The sequence below is a fragment of the Erinaceus europaeus genome, chromosome 17, assembly GCF_950295315.1.
Source record: "Erinaceus europaeus chromosome 17, mEriEur2.1, whole genome shotgun sequence".
Taxonomy (NCBI): domain Eukaryota; kingdom Metazoa; phylum Chordata; class Mammalia; order Eulipotyphla; family Erinaceidae; genus Erinaceus; species Erinaceus europaeus.
The window spans coordinates 65,490,822-65,509,618 of NC_080178.1; the positions used below are offsets into that span (position 1 = coordinate 65,490,822).

Sequence of the window (18,797 nt, forward strand, 5' to 3'; positions counted from 1 at the left end):
GCTCTGTCTTATGTTGGTGTGAGGGATTGAACCTGGGACTTTGAAGCTTCAGGTATTAGGTTTTTGTTTTTGGTTTGTTTTTTTGCTTCCAGGGTTATTGCTAGGGCTCAGTGTCTGCATTACATATTCACTGCTCCTGGAGGCCATTTTTTTCCCGTTTTTTTTTTTTTTTTTGTTGTTGTTGTTGGATAGGACAGAGAAATTGAGAGAGGAGAGGAAGATAGAGGGAGAGAGAAAGATAGACATCTGCAGACCTGCTTCACCACCTGTGAGGCGATTCCCTGAAGGTGGGGAGCTGGGGGCTCGAACTGGAATACTTGCCCCAATCCCTGTACTTCCGTACTAGTGTGCTTAACCCTGTGATCTACCTCCCGGCCCCTGGCATAACTATTATGCTATCACTCCCTCCCCCCTTCACATTTTGATTTTTCTAAAAAGTAATTGAGATATTTGGTTTCTCTATTAGTAAATGAGATCTCAAATGGGAAAGATCTCCCATGTAGGAAAACAACAGCATCTGCCATGTTGTTGTGGATGGATTGAGCAGGATGGAAACTAACGGGGGTCATTTCAGTGGCACAGGCAAGAAATACTGTCAATGTGGGAAGATGTAAAGGGAATGGAGAGGTGAGATGAACTGTGTGAGAGCCTGTCTGTGGTGCGAATAAGTGACATTACTGACTGAGAAAGAAGCTGTAGGGACTCTCGAATCTGGCAGGAGGTCTTATGACCAGACCATAATGAAGAGAATAGTCACGAGGAGGAGACGAAGTGGACAGGGGCCAGGCCAGGCAGGACTTGTAAGCCAGGGGCAGGAGTATGTTTCTATTCTCAATGCAGAAGAAAGTCCTTGAAGGTCTGGGAGAAGACTTGCCAGGGTATAAATTTGCATTTGGAAATAATTTGACAAGCACCAGGAAGAATGGCTTAGATATCGCCCTGTCTTTGGCAACTTTCAGTTTGTTCTATTTCTACGATTTTTTTTTCCAGATTCTACATGTACATTTAGTCACCTGGGGGGCTGGGCGGTGGCGCACCTGGTTGAGCACACATGTTACAATGTGCCAGGACGCAGGTTTGAGCCCCTGGGTCCCCACCTAGAGAGGGAAAGCTTCATGAATAGTGAAGCAGTGCTGCAGGTGTCTCTCTTTCTCTCCACTTCTCTATCATCCCCTTACCTTTCAATCTCTTGGCTGTCTCTATTCAATAGATAAAGATAATAAACAATTAAAAATAAAATGAAGTCATCTGTTCTAAGTGACTGAAAATACTTTCACAAAAAAGACTGACATGTGAGGTTCAGAGCCATCCTGCAAAATGGTGAGAGTGGATCATGTCTTCTGAATGTACTTTGAGAAAGTGAGCAAAGGCAGATTCAGATAGAGAGATATGGAAGTAAAAGTTAGGTGAAGGACCAGGTTCCAGATGTCATCAGGATGCCGGCCAGGCTTCCCTGGACCGAAGACCCCACCAATGTGTCCTGGAGCTCAGCTTCCCCAGAGACCCACCCTACTAGGGAAAGAGAGAGGCAGACTGGGAGTATGGACCGACCAGTCAACGCCCATGTTCAGCAGGGAAGCAATTACAGAAGCCAGACCTTCTACCTTCTGCAACCCACAATGACCCTGGGTCCATGCTCCCAGAGGGATAGAGAATGGGAAAGCTATCAGGGGAGGGGGTGGGATATGGAGAATGGGTGGTGGGAATTGTGTGGAATTGTACCCCTCCTACCCTATGGTTTTGTTAATTAATACCTTCTTAAATAATAAAAAAAGTAAAAAACTGGGTATATTCTAAACTCATTTGTAGGGAGAAGGTGGGTGTAGGGACATAGATCTATTGTGGCACAAGCAATATTAATCTATATTCCTACTAACCTATTAAAATACATAAATAAAAATTTTAAATCTAAATTTATAACCCCTCTTATCCTATGCTTTTGTCCGTGTTTCCTTTTTATAAATAAAATGAAATACAACCTAAAAAAAAAAGTTAGGTAAAGGAGTATTTGGGATTCACACACACACACACACACACACACACACACACACACACACACACATCATCTTTGTAGCTCCTTTGTGGTGAATTTTATATAACTTAGTTTTATTTGATAGGACAGAATTGAGGGGGAAGGTAGAATGACATCTGTAGCATTGCTTCACTGCTCAGGAAGCTTCTTTGCAGGTGGGGATGGGGGGGCTTGAACTTGGGTCCCTGTGCACTGTAATGTATGCACTCAACCAGGTGTGTCACCACCCATCTCCAGAATAGCATTTTTAAAAAAAAAACCAGAGCACTAGGTCAAGTTCTAGCTGATGGTGGTTGTGGAGGATTGAACCTGGGACTTTGAAGTCTCAGGCTTGAGAGTCTTTTGCATAACCATTATGCTATCTCTCCCACTTAATTATGTTTTATTTTATTGAGAGATTCAGAGATACCACTTAGAAATCCAGCTTATGGTGTTGTGGGGGACAGAACCAGAGACTTTGGAACCACAGGCATGAGAGTCATTCTTAAGGTAACTGGAAGGAGGATGTCATTGCTGAGATTTCTGGATGTCCAATTAACCTGTTGAATCTCTTGCTAGAGAAAAAAAAACCTATAGAACTTGGAGGAAAGTGAATTGTTAATTTCCATGCACTTGAGCATGAGAATCTAAGGCAGAGCTACTCCTATTATACTCAGAACTATAGCTTGCGTTGCAGATAACAGGAAAACAATGAATGCATTGGAGCAAGACTAGAAGTAGCAATAATTCTTAAAAATGTGTTAAATTGCCCTTGGCCCTACATAAACCATAGCTCTTCTTCCATTCAGTCCTTTTAATAAGGTTGCTTGTGATATTGCTCTGCTTGCACTTAATATCCATGCTATACAGATCTTGGAGAGGGCAGGTATAAAGTTTTAAAACATACAGATTATTTTCTAATTTCTTTTAAGGTCTAGAAATATGGTCAAGGGCCAATTCCCTCACAGGAACAATCAGAATTTGAACTTGAGGAGTTGCAACCCTGTTGATACTGGATACTTTCTGGAAGGGGCTAGTGGAAGCAGACAAAGGAAGTGGATAGGCAGTGACCATGGCAGCCTCCAATCTCACTTCCATGCACCCCTCATTCTTCCTGCTGATGGGGATCCCGGGCCTGGAACACCTGCATATCTGGATGTCCATTCCCTTCTGCTCAGCCTATACACTGGCCCTGCTTGGCAACTGCACCCTGCTCTTCGTCATCCAGGCTGACACAGCCCTCCATGAGCCTATGTATGTATTTCTAGCCATGCTGGCAACAATTGACCTGGTTCTGTCCTCTTCCACATTGCCCAAGATGCTGGCCATTTTCTGGTTCCAGGACAGGGAGATCAACTTCTATGCCTGTCTGGTCCAGATGTTCTTTCTGCATTCTTTCTCTATCATGGAGTCAGCGGTGCTGCTGGCCATGGCCTTTGATCGCTATGTGGCCATCTGCAAGCCACTACACTACACCACGGTCCTGACTGGGCCCCTCATCACCAAGATCGGCGTGGCTGCTGTGACTCGGGCCGTGGCTCTGATGACTCCACTCCCCTTTCTGCTCAGACGCTTCTACTACTGCCGTGGTCCAGTGATTGCCCACTGCTACTGTGAGCACATGGCGGTGGTGAGACTGGCCTGTGGAGACACTCATTTCAACAACATCTATGGCATTGCTGTGGCCATGTTTATAGCGGCGTTTGACCTGCTCTTTGTTGTTCTCTCTTACATCTTTATCCTTCGGGCAGTTCTACAGCTTGCCTCTCAGGAGGCCCGCTACAAGGCTTTTGGGACCTGTGTGTCTCACATAGGGGCCATCTTAGCCTTTTATACACCTGCATTGATCTCTTCAGTCATGCACCGTATAGCTCGCCGGGCTGCCCCACATGTCCACATTCTCCTGGCCACTTTCTATCTGCTCTTCCCACCCATGGTCAACCCCATTATCTATGGTGTCAAGACCAAGCAGATTCGTGATCGAGTTCTAGGACTCTTTCTGAGGAAGGATGTATAAACTGGGAATGAAGAAGTGAGGGACAGAGGTTGAATGCTGGGTTGTGGGTGTGCCCATGGCAGGAAGCAGAAGCTTCCATAGCCTGCTTGTTGTAATACCCTTGTTATGATAGTAGTATCTCGATCACATGAACACACTCAACGTTGCCCTGAAACTCGGAGTCACCAGTCTGGTCAGAACTCATGAGTGAGCAATATAGACTCCACCTGCATCACTCCTCAAGGAAACCAGTACTTTTGGGCAACATATTCCAAACACAAAAAAACATTTATGTTTAAGAGAGTGTGAGTTTCTATTCTCAGCTGTTTAGACTTGATGAATTAGCCTCTCAGTATCTAGGTGAGAACTAAGTTTTCACCTAAAGAAGAAATTTATTTTGGCAAGGCCAGGCAGTGGCACACCTCATTAAGCACTCACATTACAGTGCACAAAGACCGAGGTTCAAGCCCCTGGTCTCTCCCTGCAGGGTGTTAAAGAGGTGAAGGAGGGCTGAAGGTGTCTCTCTCTATCCTTATCTCCCCTCTCTTCTCAATTTTCTGTATCTATTCAATAAAATATTAAAATATTTTTGGTCTGATGGTTGGCATCTAGTCTGACCAGACAATCTGGGGGAGCTCATGATCTTAAAATGCAACAGGTTCCAAATCAAGACAACTTTGTTTGTGAAGATTTCATCTCAGTCTATGTTCCTTTTGACTTCTGATGAATTCTTCATCCATCCTTACTAGTCTTTCCTATTGAACACTTAAGACAATGTGCTGATACGTTTTTGTAACTCTACCTGTGTCCTATACACATAGATAGGACTTATGTTCTCAGAATGTAAATTTCTTAATTTACTAATCCATTTATACAAACTCATTTGGTATCAAGTCAACACCAAGTGTGTTGTCAGGGCTGAGAACACAGATGGTTGTGGTGTGGTTCAATTGCATGCTTCACTAGCCCATGCCCATTCCTGATAAATCTTAGGGTTAAAGGTTTGAGAGGTAGCCAAGGTTCAGATAAGAGTTTTGCAAGTCATGTTGGCAAGTGGCTTATGCTTGACGTATGGTTAAAAAAACAAAAAAACTACTGGAAGATTTTAGACAAAATTCTGTTATACTCTGAATTAAGAGGGCGAAGGGAGGAGGGTCCTAGGCTTGTAAGGCCTTTAGGGCAGGTGACTGATATATTGGTGGTCAAACTGGTGGGGCAACACACAACTTGGAATGTGTGAGACTTTACCTAAAATGTCTTCAGTCTTGTACACCAGTATTACCTCAATAAAGGCAAAAGGTCTACCATGACTTCTATACAGGAAGGCAAAAGGGGAGATTTTTATAGACAGCACAATAAAATAATGGTGATTGGAAACAGGGTGGCAGCAGTAGAGAAAAGAAGTAGCATATGGGATAGGATTAGAAGGCCCATATGCATTGTGTTGGTGAATTGATGAAATATGGATTTATGAGAATATGATTAGTTGCAAAAAGGCTCCTACCTGAGAAACTGGAAGACTAGCATAATGGGAAATATTGAAAGACAGAGTAGACACTCAAGAGTGGATGCCAAGTGAACAGGTTATATTGACCAACATGACCGTGTTCAAGGGTGGTATCTTAGTTGACAATGTATACAGGTGAGAAATGACTGCATCACCTAAATGGTACAGGGAGAGAGAGTCTTTGGCACCAGCTGCTGGAAGGAGAAGGATGAAATAGTACTCAGGAGAGTAAGAAGAAACCCCGAATGTATATTTAGAAAGCTAGTAGGTGGGGGAGTCAGAGGAGATTTGAGAACTGGTTATCGATACTCAACATTGCTGGGTCATATACTTGATATTTACTATGATGGTAGATCTTAAAGGTTCTCACATACAGAAAAAGGAAAATAAAAAGGTCATTATGTAAGCTGAGGGCTATGTTATCTAGTCAGTGATGACTTCACAGTGCATACACATGTTAATTTATACACCTAAAATTATCTCAAGATGTAAAAAATTATTTGTGATATATATTTTTTTCTTTTTTTTGTCTCCAGAGTTATTGCTGGGGCTCCGTGCCTGCACTACAAATTCACTGCTCCTGGAGGATATTTTTCCCTTTAGTTGTCCTTGTTGTTTATCACTGTTGTTGTTGTTGGTAGACAGAAATTGAGAGAGGACAGGAATACAGAGAGGGGGAGAGACCCCCTGCAGGTGGGGAGCCAGGGGCTTGAACCAGGATCCTTATGCTGGCCCTTGCGCTTTGCGCTTGTGCACTTAACCCATTGCGCTGCCACCCAGCCCAATTCTTTGTGATATTTTCAATAAATGGAGCTGGGAAAATTGGGAAAAAAAAACCCATCCATCACATCCATGTGTAAATGAGTGCATACATACCACATGCAAACAGTCAAACAGTAAATACCTAAACACAAGATTTAAAAATATAAAGCATAGGAAACATTCATGACATTGGATTTGGCTGTGTTATCATTGTTATGACACCAAATGCACATAAAAAACATGGAAGTTAACTTTTGTGCAAAGAACACTGTGATAAGACATAGAAAAGGAAACCTACAGGAAAGAGTGAGATAGAGGTCTGAATAGAGTAACTATAAGAGATATATAAAGAACTCCCTTCATCTCAGCAACAGCAGCAATCACGGAATTCAAGGATGAACAAAGGATTTGGATCACTCCCCAAAGATGACATATACATGGCTACTAAATAGCAGAGAAGAATCCATCACTAGAATTGGGGAAAAAGACGTCAAGACACGGCGCGCTGCCATTTCAGACCCATTACAATGGGTGTGGGTCAGCCTATCCGCCACCAGGGGAAGACTGGTCCTGAAATGGGCGCAGCCTAGAATGTCTCTAGCTATGACCATCGAATGCGAGCTCAGACCAGCAGGGATGCAGAAGTTATATAGGCTCCTGTGCTAATATGCATAGACCTGGGCCCTAGGCCAGATTGACGGGGTTTACAGTTAATGGTATTTTATAGACTTTCCTCATAGTTGGGAGCTACTCTCCTCTCTGCCTTAATCCAGCTTTCTAGTCCCGTTCTCAATTCTGACACCCTCTTCCCAGACAATACTCTCAGTCTGCCTGCATGTTAGCCATCAGACTCAGGCAAAAATTAGTAAAGTCATGGGCCACATGGAACACACCTAAAAGACATTTTAGTTTCTTCCCACACGAACCCCCTACCCCCAGGCTCATCTGGTCTATTCCTACCTTTGGGTTCCCTGTTTTATTGATCAATTTGTTTTTTATCTTACGACCTACAGCCACCAAATTTCAGAGGTTATCATGATGCCATCCTCCCCTCCCTGGGAAGACGACCTCAATGTGTTTCAGAACTTTACTTCTCCATAGTTCTACCCCACTAGGGAAAGACAGAAGTAGGCTGACAGTCTTGATAGACTTGCCAACATCATGGCCAATATAGAAGCAGGAAGATTCCAGTGGAGCGGATAGGGCAAGGAACTCTGGTGGTAGGGACTGTGTGGAATTGTACCTGTTATCTTACTATATTGTTAATCATTGTTAAATCACTAGTAAATAGGAGCCAGCAGTTTGCTTATTCTAGGAGCACTGTGGGAGAGGAGGAGACCCTTCATGACTGAATCCTGATCATACTCTGCCTTGAGGGAGCCATGGGTGATGGTGCAGAGTGCTGAGGGAGCAGGCCTTGTAGAGGAATCAGGCCTAGAAAACCCCAGAAGACTGGAGACAGGGACACAGGAGGCCCCCAGAGTCACCCGCTGAGAGGACACCAGCTCCACCTGGCATCTTTGTAAGAAGGCTCCTCAGGGACAGAGCCTGCTGCTCTCTTTTCTCCTTTGGGACAAGAGGAGGAACCGATTATGAGGACATAGCCAGGCCTCCCTTCTGCAACTCCCTCTCTCCTAGCTTTCTCTCCTAAGAGGAAGCATAGAAGCAGCGTCTGCATCTGTTTCTGTGGAAGCCCACAGGATGGACTGAGCTTCCTCCAGCTGAGGGGTGAGAGACATGGGGCCAGCAGGGAGACTGGAGGACAGAGGAGGAGGAAGATGGGGAGGAGAAGTGGTATAAAAGGCAAGAGGGGAGAGCAGACCAGGGAGGATGCTTGTGCTGAGATCAGCTGGCTGCTAGAGGGCTGGAGCGGGTACCAAGTGGACAGAGGTGAAGAGAAGAGGCCACATATAGCTGGCAGGCAGAGCAAACCAGAATCCCCAGGAGAGGGGCAGAGAGCAGTCTGAGAGCAGCCATCATCAGACTGGAGGCCCCAAAGCTGAGTGGAGACCCAGGAGCAGAACGGAGATCAGTGTGTTGGGGAAACTCAGTACTGACAGGGGTGTGGAGCCTGGAGAGGGCACAGCAGAGATCATCTCTCGTCACCTCTCACACCACACAGATTATCCATCCTCTTCCTGGCAGCTCACCTCTGCTACACATTTGCTTTCCTGTCACTCATCCCTGCATGTTCACTGCAGGAGACCATTCTGTCCTCCTCCAATACTTCCTCTCCTAAATCTCTCCGCTGACACTATTAGAGCTCTTTCCTATCAAACCCATGCCCCTTTCTGTACTGTAGGCTAACTAGCCATCCAGAATACCATAGTTAGTCCAGACTAGGTGAGCTCCAGCTCTCAGGGCTTCCCTCCTATTCCAGTCTCACCCCAACCTCTGTCACCTCATTTCTCTATGCAAGAAATAAAAGGAAGCTTAAACTAATAAGGCAAACACTTGTCAGACTTACTTGTATGTTGGAGGGTTTAGGGAAAGAAAACTAGCTAGATATTTATAGTATGGCTTTATATAAAGAAACTGATCTATAAGCCCAATTATATGGGAATTTAGTTCTAGATAGCCCAACTAACTTCTCTAACAAATATTTGGAGAATATTGAGGTGGCCGTTTCAGGAACAAGATGTACCCCACTCCCTAGGATGGACCACATGGATATTTGCGGGCAATTAAATTCTGTACAAGCTGCCTTCTTGTTTCACTTAATGTGCTGGCTGGAGACAGAAAAATATAGTTAGGTCTCTGATAAAGCCCTCATTGCTAAGTGGGTTTCAGGAGGAGTTTTATCCAGGAGAAGACAGGGTAAAAGTTGGATTGTAAGGGTAGCTAGAAGCTCACACCCCATGTCACACCTCAGCACTGCCGTGTGATATAACCAATCTGCTTCAACAAACATTAAAGAAGTGTGACTAGGAGGGTCAGCAAAGTTTCTCACCTGGAGAGAGCATTTTCTTGGCCTGATGTGTGCCTCTCCTTTGAGTCCAGCCCTCACACTTCATTAGAGGATGATTAGTAGCTGTCATGTCTCTGTCTTTGTCTGAGAGTTGGCCTAGAAAACTGATGCCCTGGTGATGAGAGAAAAAAAAAGCAAGTGGAATCTTGGGAAAGGTTGATGGATTAGATATTTTAAACAGAAGGCCAGCTGTCTGAGATGTATGGACAAACTGCAGGACCAGTGATGCTTGAAAATAGAGAGGAAGTGAAGGAGGCAGGGCATACAGAAAAGAAGTGAGGGAGCGGGTGGTGGTACACCAGTTAAGCACCAACATTAATAGTGCAGAAGGATATGGGTTCAAGCCCCTGGTCCCCACCTGCATGTGAGAAGCTTCACAAGTGGTAAAGCAGTGCTGCAGGTATCCCTCCCTATCTGCTTCCCCCTTTCCCTCTCACTCTCTTTGTCCAATAAAATAAAATCTGAAAATTAAAGAAAATATTCCTTAAAAAAAAAATGGGGGAAAATTGGAACTTGTAAGATTGGAGACACTCATGTTGGACAAGAGTACTAACATACATGTGAAGAGATTCATCCAGTACTTAACAGGTACTAACATACATGTGAGAAGATTCATCCAGTACTTAACAGGTACTAACATACATGTGAGGAGATTCAGCCAATATTTAGTAGGTTCCTACAAAGAGACTATGGACAAACTGGCAGCAATACCTAAAACCCTGAAGCCATGAAATTCCTCTGAAAAAAGTTTTGAAAGATATGTTTTATCAACTAGGGAGAGTCAAGAGAGAAGAGGATCATTCTGGCACCTGTGGTCACCAGGATCAAACTCAGGACTCTGCGCTTGAGAGCCCAGTGCATTACCCACTGAGCAACCTCTTACTGACAGAGTTTCTTTGCTATTTAGCCCACTGTTAAGTTCCAGAGAAAGGACACTTGGTATTTTTGGGCTTTTGTTCTGATCTATGGATTGTAACAAGCTGACTGAATGGTTCGTGACATTTTCATTTGCTGACGCACTTAAAATTAGAGATATAATTAAGTCCCAGTTGGGAACAGCAGATGATATTTTATTTTTATTTTTACCACTGAGTTGTCACTGGGGTTCAGTGTTGGCACTAAAAATCCACTGCTCCTGGTGGCCATTTTTTTTTTTTTATTAAAAAAACATTTTAAATGATCTTTATTGGATGGAGACAGCCAGAAATCAAGAGGGAAGGGTGATAGAGAGGGAGAGAAACAGACACCTGCAGCACTACTTCACCACTCACGAAGCTTTCCCCCTGCAGATGGGGACTGGGGTCCTGAACCCCAGTCTTTGCACATTGTAACGTGTGTGCTCAACCAGGTGCACCAACCACCGGACCACTTTCTCTATTTTTGAAAGGACAGAAATAGAGGAGAGAGGGGGAGAGAAAGATAAGATACCTGCTGACCTGCTTCCCTGGTCATGGAAGCAACCTCCCTGTAGGTGGGGATTCAGGGGCTTGTGCTTGGTGATACTTAACCGGGTACTCCACCACCCAGCCTAGAGAATTTCTCCATGGAGTCATTTGTAAATTCACTTAAGCAGCAAGTGTTGAGAACCAGTCCTTTTTTAGCCGAGTCTGAAGATAGAAAGGAGCAATTCTTAGTCCTTATACTCAAAAGCACGGGTACTTAACTGCATTCTCCTCGTGCTCATTCAGTTCATTAATAGGCTCACACTGAAAACATGGAGACGCGATGCCTGTGAGACACGGGAAGGCATCAGTTCTCAGGGAAAACTGGCAGAGGCCAGAGTCTTCATTCCAGATAAAGTGTTTCGGAAGCACAGGTCAATGTGACACAAAGAAGAATATTTAGAAAAACACTAAGGTGAGAGCTATGCCCCCACCACCCTTTTTTCTTTGTTTTTTTCAAAGATTTTATTTATTGATTAATGAGGAAGATAGGAGAGAGATAAAGTACCAGACATCATTACTGTGGCACATATGCTACCGGGGATCAAACTCAGGACCTCATGCTTGAGAGTTCAAAGCTTTATCACTGCGCCACCTCCTGGACCACCCACCCCTTGTTTGTTTATTTCTTAAGTCAGGCAATCTTATAAGTATGGTAAGTGAACTTTTGGTTTTTCTAATGACCAGTGAGTTCTCTTGTTTTTCTAGTAGAAAAGGAGATCTCAAATGATTTCCAGTAGGAAATTAAAGGTCTGTTATATTGCAGTGAATGGACTGAGCAGGATGGAAATGAAAGAGGGTCTTTGCAGGGACATAGCTAAGATATTGTGAACTGGGAAGATACAAAGATCATAGAGAGATGAGCTGTGTGAGAGACCATTCGGGGGAAGGAATAAGTGGATCATTACTGACAGAAAGCTGTAGGTGTTCCAGTACTTGACGGAAGGTTGTGTGAATGGATCATAGTGAAGAGAAAGGTGAAGTGGAGGAGATAAAGTGGACAGATGCCAGGCCATGCAGAGACTTACTTGTGAAGCAGAGTCAGGAGTGCATGTCTATTCTCAATGCAAAGAGAAGTCCTTGAAAGAAAGTCTTGGACAAGACTTGCCATGATATAAACTTACCGTTGGAAATGATCTGACAGCAGCTCAGAGAATGGTTCACAGGTTGCCCAGTTCCTGGCCACTTTCAAGCGTTTCTGAAATCCCTAGGATTTCATTTTTCAGATGCCACGTGTCAGTGAGGTCATCTGTTGTGCAGTTTGAAAATATTTTCTCAAAAGGAAAAAAGTATTATGTAAAGTTCAGAAGCCAGTCTTTCAAAAAGGGTGAAGGTGAATCATCTCTCTTCTGAAGTACCTTTGAGCAGAGTGGATAGAGGCAGATGTGTAAGGTAGAGAGATGGGAGTGAAAGTTAGGTTGAGAACATCTGTGTCTGACTCAAGAAAGCTGGAAGGACTTCATTGCTAAGATTTCTGACTATTCAGTTAAGGACCTATAAAAACCTTGCAAGAGGGAGTCGGGCTGTAGCTCAGCGGGTTAAGTGCAGGTGGCACAAAGCACAAGGACTGGCGTAAGGATCCCGGTTCAAGCCCTGGCTCCCAACCTGCAGGGGAGTCGCTTCACAGGTGGTGAAGCAGGTCTGCAAGTGTCTATCTCTCTCTCCCCCACTCTGTCTTCCCCTCCTCTCTCCATTTCTCTCTGTCCTATCCAACAACGACGACATCAATAACTACAACAATAAAAAACAAGGGCAACAAAAGGGAATAAATAAATAAATAAAAAATAAAATAAAAAAACCTTGCAAGAGAAAAATCTATAGAACTTGAAAGGAAGCGATTTATTTATTTTGATATAGTTTACTATTGAGTTATTAATGATTTAACGATTATAAGGTAACAGAGGTATAATTCCTCACCACACCCACCACTCAGAAGTCTGTGTCCCTTCCTTCCAGTGGTAACTGCCATAATTCTAAAGTCATCAATATGGGTTGACTACATTTTTTTTTCAAGTTATGTGTTTCAATTTTCTATATTCCACATATGAATGAAGTCACCCAATAGCTGTCCCTAAATTATTATTTTCTATACTTCCAAGTTTGATATTGTAGGGCACAGATGCCTATCTTAATTAGGACTGTAGCTTGAGCTGGAGACAGTGAATGCTTTGGGGTAAGACAAGTAGAAAATATTCTTTAAATTTGCGTTAAATTGTCCTTGACCACATAACCCATAGCAGCAAACTGTTCTTCCATTCAGTTATTTTATGTAGGCAACTGCTCTGTTGGTAGTTAATGTCCAGATTACTTAGATCATGGGCAGAGGATAGGTATAAAGTTTCATAACATACAGATTATTTTCTAATTTCTTTTAAGGTCTAGAAATATGGTCAAGGGCCAGTTCCCTCACAGGAACAATCAGAATTTGAACTTGAGGAGTTGCAACCCTGTTGATACTGGATACTTTCTGGAAGGGGCTAGTGGAAGCAGACAAAGGAAGTGGATAGGCAGTGACCATGGCAGCCTCCAATCTCACTTCCATGCACCCCTCATTCTTCCTGCTGATGGGGATCCCGGGCCTGGAACACCTGCATATCTGGATGTCCATTCCCTTCTGCTCAGCCTATACACTGGCCCTGCTTGGCAACTGCACCCTGCTCTTCGTCATCCAGGCTGACACAGCCCTCCATGAGCCTATGTATGTATTTCTAGCCATGCTGGCAACAATTGACCTGGTTCTGTCCTCTTCCACATTGCCCAAGATGCTGGCCATTTTCTGGTTCCAGGACAGGGAGATCAACTTCTATGCCTGTCTGGTCCAGATGTTCTTTCTGCATTCTTTCTCTATCATGGAGTCAGCGGTGCTGCTGGCCATGGCCTTTGATCGCTATGTGGCCATCTGCAAGCCACTACACTACACCACGGTCCTGACTGGGCCCCTCATCACCAAGATCGGCGTGGCTGCTGTGACTCGGGCCGTGGCTCTGATGACTCCACTCCCCTTTCTGCTCAGACGCTTCTACTACTGCCGTGGTCCAGTGATTGCCCACTGCTACTGTGAGCACATGGCGGTGGTGAGACTGGCCTGTGGAGACACTCATTTCAACAACATCTATGGCATTGCTGTGGCCATGTTTATAGCGGCGTTTGACCTGCTCTTTGTTGTTCTCTCTTACATCTTTATCCTTCGGGCAGTTCTACAGCTTGCCTCTCAGGAGGCCCGCTACAAGGCTTTTGGGACCTGTGTGTCTCACATAGGGGCCATCTTAGCCTTTTATACACCTGCATTGATCTCTTCAGTCATGCACCGTATAGCTCGCCGGGCTGCCCCACATGTCCACATTCTCCTGGCCACTTTCTATCTGCTCTTCCCACCCATGGTCAACCCCATTATCTATGGTGTCAAGACCAAGCAGATTCGTGATCGAGTTCTAGGACTCTTTCTGAGGAAGGATGTATAAACTGGGAATGAAGAAGTGAGGGACAGAGGTTGAATGCTGGGTTGTGGGTGTGCCCATGGCAGGAAGCAGAAGCTTCCATAGCCTGCTTGTTGTAATACCCTTGTTATGATAGTAGTATCTCGATCACATGAACACACTCAACGTTGCCCTGAAACTCGGAGTCACCAGTCTGGTCAGAACTCATGAGTGAGCAATATAGACTCCACCTGCATCACTCCTCAAGGAAACCAGTACTTTTGGGCAACATATTCCAAACACAAAAAAACATTTATGTTTAAGAGAGTGTGAGTTTCTATTCTCAGCTGTTTAGACTTGATGAATTAGCCTCTCAGTATCTAGGTGAGAACTAAGTTTTCACCTAAAGAAGAAATTTATTTTGGCAAGGCCAGGCAGTGGCACACCTCATTAAGCACTCACATTACAGTGCACAAAGACCGAGGTTCAAGCCCCTGGTCTCTCCCTGCAGGGTGTTAAAGAGGTGAAGGAGGGCTGAAGGTGTCTCTCTCTATCCTTATCTCCCCTCTCTTCTCAATTTTCTGTATCTATTCAATAAAATATTAAAATATTTTTGGTCTGATGGTTGGCATCTAGTCTGACCAGACAATCTGGGGGAGCTCATGATCTTAAAATGCAACAGGTTCCAAATCAAGACAACTTTGCTTGTGAAGATTTCATCTCAGTCTATGTTCCTTTTGACTTCTGATGAATTCTTCATCCATCCTTACTAGTCTTTCCTATTGAACACTTAAGACAATGTGCTGATACGTTTTTGTAACTCTACCTGTGTCCTATACACATAGATAGGACTTATGTTCTCAGAATGTAAATTTCTTAATTTACTAATCCATTTATACAAACTCATTTGGTATCAAGTCAACACCAAGTGTGTTGTCAGGGCTGAGAACACAGATGGTTGTGGTGTGGTTCAATTGCATGCTTCACTAGCCCGTGCCCATTCCTGATAAATCTTAGGGTTAAAGGTTTGAGAGGTAGCCAAGGTTCAGATAAGAGTTTTGCAAGTCATGTTGGCAAGTGGCTTATGCTTGACGTATGGTTAAAAAAACAAAAAAACTACTGGAAGATTTTAGACAGAATTCTGTTCTACTCTGAATTAAGAGGGCGAAGGGAGGAGGGTCCTAGGCTTGTAAGGCCTTTAGGGCAGGTGACTGATATATTGGTGGTCAAACTGGTGGGGCAACACACAACTTGGAATGTGTGAGACTTTACCTAAAATGTCTTCAGTCTTGTACACCAGTATTACCTCAATAAAGGCAAAAGGTCTACCATGACTTCTATACAGGAAGGCAAAAGGGGAGATTTTTATAGACAGCACAATAAAATAATGGTGATTGGAAACAGGGTGGCAGCAGTAGAGAAAAGAAGTAGCATATGGGATAGGATTAGAAGGCCCATATGCATTGTGTTGGTGAATTGATGAAATATGGATTTATGAGAATATGATTAGTTGCAAAAAGGCTCCTACCTGAGAAACTGGAAGACTAGCATAATGGGAAATATTGAAAGACAGAGTAGACATGGTATTTTATATACTTTCCTCATAGTTGGGAGCTACTCTCCTCTCTGCCTTAATCCAGCTTTCTAGTCCCGTTCTCAATTCTGACACCCTCTTCCCAGACAATACTCTCAGTCTGCCTGCATGTTAGCCATCAGACTCAGGCAAAAATTAGTGTGGTGCCTGGAGAGGGCGCAGCAGAGATCATCTCTCGTCACCTCTCACACCACACAGATTATCCATCCTCTTCCTGGCAGCTCACCTCTGCTACACATTTGCTTTCCTGTCATCCTCCTCCTGGCAGCTCACCTCTGCTACACATTTGCTTTCCTCTCACTCATCCCTGCATGTTCACTGCAGGAGACCATTCTGTCCTCCTCCAATACTTCTTCTAAATCTCCCCACCCCCACTATTAGAACTCTTTCCTGTCAAACCCGTGCCCCTCTGTACTGTAGGTTAACTAGCCATCCAGAATACCATAGTTAGTCCAGACTAGGTGAGCTCCAGCTCTCAGGGTTTCCCTCCTATTCCAGTCTCACCCCAACCTCTGTCACACTTCATTTCTCTATGTGAGAAATAAAAGGAAACTTAAACGAAGAAGGTAAACACTTGTCAGACTTACTTGTATGTTGAAAGGTTGAGGAAAAAACACTAGCTATATATTTATAGTATGGCTTTATATAAATAATCTGATCTATAAGCCCAATTATATGGGAATTTAGTTCTAGATAGCCCAACTAAGTTCTCTACAAACATTTGGAGACTACTGAGGATGCCGTTTCAGGATCAAGATGTACCCCACTCCATAGGATGGACCACATGGATATTTGTGGGTGAATAAATTCTGTACAAGCTGCCTTCTTGTTTCACTTGATGTGCTGACTGGAGACGGAAAAATATAGTTAGGTCTCTGATAAAGCCCTCATTGCTAAGTGGGTTTCAGGAGGAGTTTTATCCAGGAGGAGACAGGGTAAAAGTTGGATTGTAAGGGTAGCTAGAAGCTCACACCCCATGTCACAGCCTCAGCACTGCCATGTGATATAACCAATCTGCTTCAACAAACATTTTAAATGATCTTTATTGAATAGAGACAGCCAGAAATCGAGAGGGAAGTGGGTGATAGAGAGAGAGAAATAGACCTGCAGCACTACTCACAAAGCTTTCCCCCTGCAGATGGGGATTGGGGTCCTGAACCCCAGTCTTTGCACATTGTAATGTGTGTGCTCAACCAGGTGCACCAACCACCGGGCCACTTTTTCTATTTTTGACAGGACAGAGAAATTGAGAGGATAGGGGGGAGAGAAAGATAAGATACCTGCTGACCTGCTTCCCTGGTCATGGAAGCAACCTCCCTGTAGGTGGGGACCAGGGGCTTGTGCTTGGTGATAGGTATACTTAACCGGGTACTCCACCACCCAGCCTTGAGAATTTCTCCATGGAGTCATTTGTAAATTCACTTAAGCAGCAATTGTTGAGAACCAGTCCTTTTTTAGCCGAGTCTGAAGATAGAAACTGTTGGTATGCATGAGACCCCTTCTGTTTCATTTGGTTTAAATCCCCCCTGCTTAACACTATTCTATTTACATAACCACTTCATTCTATTTACATAACCACTGTTAACAAGTTTCACCCTCCCTCCAGGGCATTTGTGGTTCAGTGATAGGATTCTCGCCTAATCTGCCCCCTCTTTGTCACACTCTGATTTTCACCAGTCACTTTTCTCTCCACCCTCTCTATGTCACATCCTGTTTCCACCTTACTTGGCAAGTATATATAAAGACAGCATTGTGAGTTTTACAGTACTGTACTTTGAGTTTAACTTAGCTCATCTTAGATTGTGCTGCGTCCTGCATGAATAAAGAGATACTGCTACAGCTCAACCATGAGTCCCTGATCGTCTGTTACCCGCCCGTGAAGCTAACCCAGCGAAAACAACCTAACCCATCGAAAACAACAAGAAACGAGCAATTCTTAGTCCTTATACTCAAAAGCACGGGTACTTAACTGCATTCTCCTCGTGTTCATTCAGTTCATTAATAGGCTCACACTGAAAACATGGAGACGCGATGCCTGTGAGACACGGGAAGGCATCAGTTGAACGAGGCAGCATCTCAGGGAAAACTGGCAGAGGCCAGAGTCTTCATTCCAGATAAAGTGTTTCGGAAGCACAGGTCAATGTGACACAAACAAGAATGTGACACAAACAATGTGACACAAACTCTAAGGTGAGAGCTATGCCCCCACCACCCTTTTTTCTTTGTTTTTTTCAAAGATTTTATTTATTGATTAACGAGGAAGATAGGAGAGAGATAAAGTACCAGACATCACTGTGGCACATGTGCTACCGGGGATTGAACTCAGGACCTCATGCTTGAGAGTTCAAAGCTTTATCACTGCGCCACCTCCTGGACCACCCACCCCTTGTTTGTTTATTTCTTAAGTCAGGCAATCTTATAAGTATGGTAAGTGAACTTTTGGTTTTTCTAATGACCAGTGAGTTCTCTTGTTTTTCTAGTAGAAAAGGAGATCTCAAATGATTTCCAGTAGGAAATTAAAGGTCTGTTATATTGCAGTGAATGGACTGAGCAGGATGGAAACGAAAGAGGGTCTTTGCAGGGACATAGCTAAGATATTGTGAACTGGGAAGATACAAAGACCATAGAGAGATGAGCTGTGTGAGAGACCATTCGGGGGAAGGAATAAGTGGATCATTACTGACAGAAAGCTGTAGGTGTTCCAGTACTTGACGGAAGGTTGTGTGAATGGATCATAGTGAAGAGAAAGGTGAAGTGGAGGAGATAAAGTGGACAGATGCCAGGCCATGCAAAGACTTACTTGTGAAGCAGAGTCAGGAGTGCATGTCTATTCTCAATGCAAAGAGAAGTCCTTGAAAGAAAGTCTTGGACAAGACTTGCCATGATATAAACTTACCGTTGGAAATGATCTGACAGCAGCTCAGAGAATGGTTCACAGGTTGCCCAGTTCCTGGCCACTTTCAAGCGTTTCTGAAATCCCTAGGATTTCATTTTTCAGATGCCACGTGTCAGTGAGGTCATCTGTTGTGCAGTTTGAAAATATTTTCTCAAAAGGAAAAAAGTATTATGTAAAGTTCAGAAGCCAGTCTTTCAAAAAGGGT

The 18,797-nt window shown here is 43.9% G+C and overlaps 2 protein-coding genes across 2 annotated transcripts; both read left to right on the forward strand.

Annotated features, from left to right (window-relative positions):
* The first annotated feature begins 2,962 nt into the window (after positions 1-2,962).
* Positions 2,963-4,028, forward strand: LOC132534074 (olfactory receptor 52K1). The gene has a single exon (XM_060177495.1). It carries the CDS (start codon positions 3,084-3,086, stop codon positions 4,026-4,028), a length of 945 nt encoding a protein of 314 aa, XP_060033478.1. The 5' UTR covers positions 2,963-3,083.
* A 9,174-nt stretch (positions 4,029-13,202) lies between these two features.
* On the forward strand, positions 13,203-14,147 carry LOC103117459 (olfactory receptor 52K1). Its single transcript, XM_007527516.2, has one exon. The coding sequence runs from the start codon at positions 13,203-13,205 to the stop codon at positions 14,145-14,147; it is 945 nt and encodes a 314-aa protein (XP_007527578.2).
* Positions 14,148-18,797: the final 4,650 nt, after the last annotated feature.